The sequence below is a fragment of the Dipodomys spectabilis genome, unplaced genomic scaffold (genome assembly GCF_019054845.1).
Source record: "Dipodomys spectabilis isolate Male_0828 unplaced genomic scaffold, ASM1905484v1 ptg000002l, whole genome shotgun sequence".
NCBI lineage: Eukaryota > Metazoa > Chordata > Mammalia > Rodentia > Heteromyidae > Dipodomys > Dipodomys spectabilis.
The window spans coordinates 10,970,372-10,971,895 of NW_024870679.1; the positions used below are offsets into that span (position 1 = coordinate 10,970,372).

At 38.1% G+C, this 1,524-nt stretch overlaps 1 protein-coding gene across 1 annotated transcript in view; it reads right to left on the minus strand.

The window, feature by feature from the left end:
* Agl (amylo-alpha-1, 6-glucosidase, 4-alpha-glucanotransferase) overlaps positions 1-1,524 on the minus strand; it is a 65,845-nt gene that overhangs the window by 64,250 nt on the left and 71 nt on the right. The window contains exon 2 of the mRNA XM_042682993.1: positions 1,011-1,160. Coding sequence (XP_042538927.1) covers positions 1,011-1,092 — 82 coding nt within the window. The 5' untranslated portion in view covers positions 1,093-1,160. The remainder of the gene's footprint in view (positions 1-1,010; positions 1,161-1,524) is intronic.

Below are 1,524 nucleotides of genomic sequence, written 5' to 3' on the forward strand. Positions count from 1 at the left end.
CAAATATATTTCAACATAACTTGATCAGCTTTTTGTATCTCTTATTTGGCAAGAAAATGTTTACAGCTTGAACCTTCTCCTGGAGAGGCGTTTAGTAAAATAAACAACAGCTTGCTATATTGGTTGCTGTAATCTCTTTTTTTTATGAATTCATGGGTTCAGTAAGAAAAAAACGTGCTATAAAAGTCAGTACATATATATTTAAAACAAAATATAAGGTATGTTACTAAGTATTGATACATTTAATTTTACATAAAATGGCCAGTCTCCTGACTACATATGTGATTCCTAGCTTTGGCTTTTTTTTTTCTCCCAGTGGGGGTGAAATTCAGGCTTTGACTGTGCAGATGTTCTACCACTTAGCTATATCCCCTAGCCTGCAGCTTTTGTCTTTTTGTGTGTGATTTTGCATGTATGTGTGTGTTGGCACTGGGCCTTGAACTCAGGGCCTGTGCACTGTCTCTCGGCTTTTTCACTCAAAAGTTAAGACTGTATCACTTGAGTGACAGCTCCACTTCTGGCTTTTTTGGTGGTTAACTGGAGGTAAGAGTCTCATGGATGTTCCTGCTTTGGCTGGCTTTGAACTATAGTTACAGATCTCATCCTAAGTAGCTAGGATTACAGGAGTGAGCCACCAGCACCCAGGGCAGGTTCCATCTTCAGAGGTAGTTAGTACTCAAAGAAAAGTGAATTATATTTTATCTTTGTTCTAACACGACAGAAAGTATGTTTAACTAAAATCAGTCTTTATTAGTAATACTTGTGGAACACAGCACTGTCTTGGCACAAATCAAGTTTTAGAAAGAGCCTAGGAACTTTTATGTAACTTTTTACAAAAGCGCTGTTGATTGTTTTTGGTACTGGTTTGGGGATTTAATTCAGGTCCTCACACATGTTAAGCACATATTCTTATCACCCCATGCCTACGTAAAAAAAAAAAAAATGTAATTGTCCATCGAAGGATTAAAATAAAATTTAAGACACAAATGAGCTAAGGATTTGCGACTGACCTTGTTCAAGCCTGAAGAGGGTCTTCTCCAGCTTTTCCATTTCGTTCAGTAGTAAGATTCGAATCTGTTTACTGTGTCCCATTTTGGCTTCTGGAGGGCTTGAACTCTTTGGGGAGAATTAGCAGAACGCCAACGTCGAATGAGTTGCTCCTATGGAACAAAAAGGAATTACAAAGAAAAAAAAAACACACAATAATTACAATTACGCTCAAACTCTCCAGGGCTGAAAGAGAGACACTTACATGTTCCAGATAGGTCTGAACCCTAGCAGAGCACTAACAAAGAATGGCTTAAAAATAAAGAGGCGAGAAGGGAAATGAATAGTTTTGTCTCCCTCCACTTGGAACCCAGCAAAGAAGGATGAAGCAAGTATATAAATATATATGTGTATATATATATATATGTATATAGAATTGTCGATTCTTGCACTTTAGGCAGAATACAACTAAAGAAGCTAAGCCATTCCCAGAGACAAGCCAGGCACGTGGGAAAGGCTGGAGCTGGGGATGGGAAA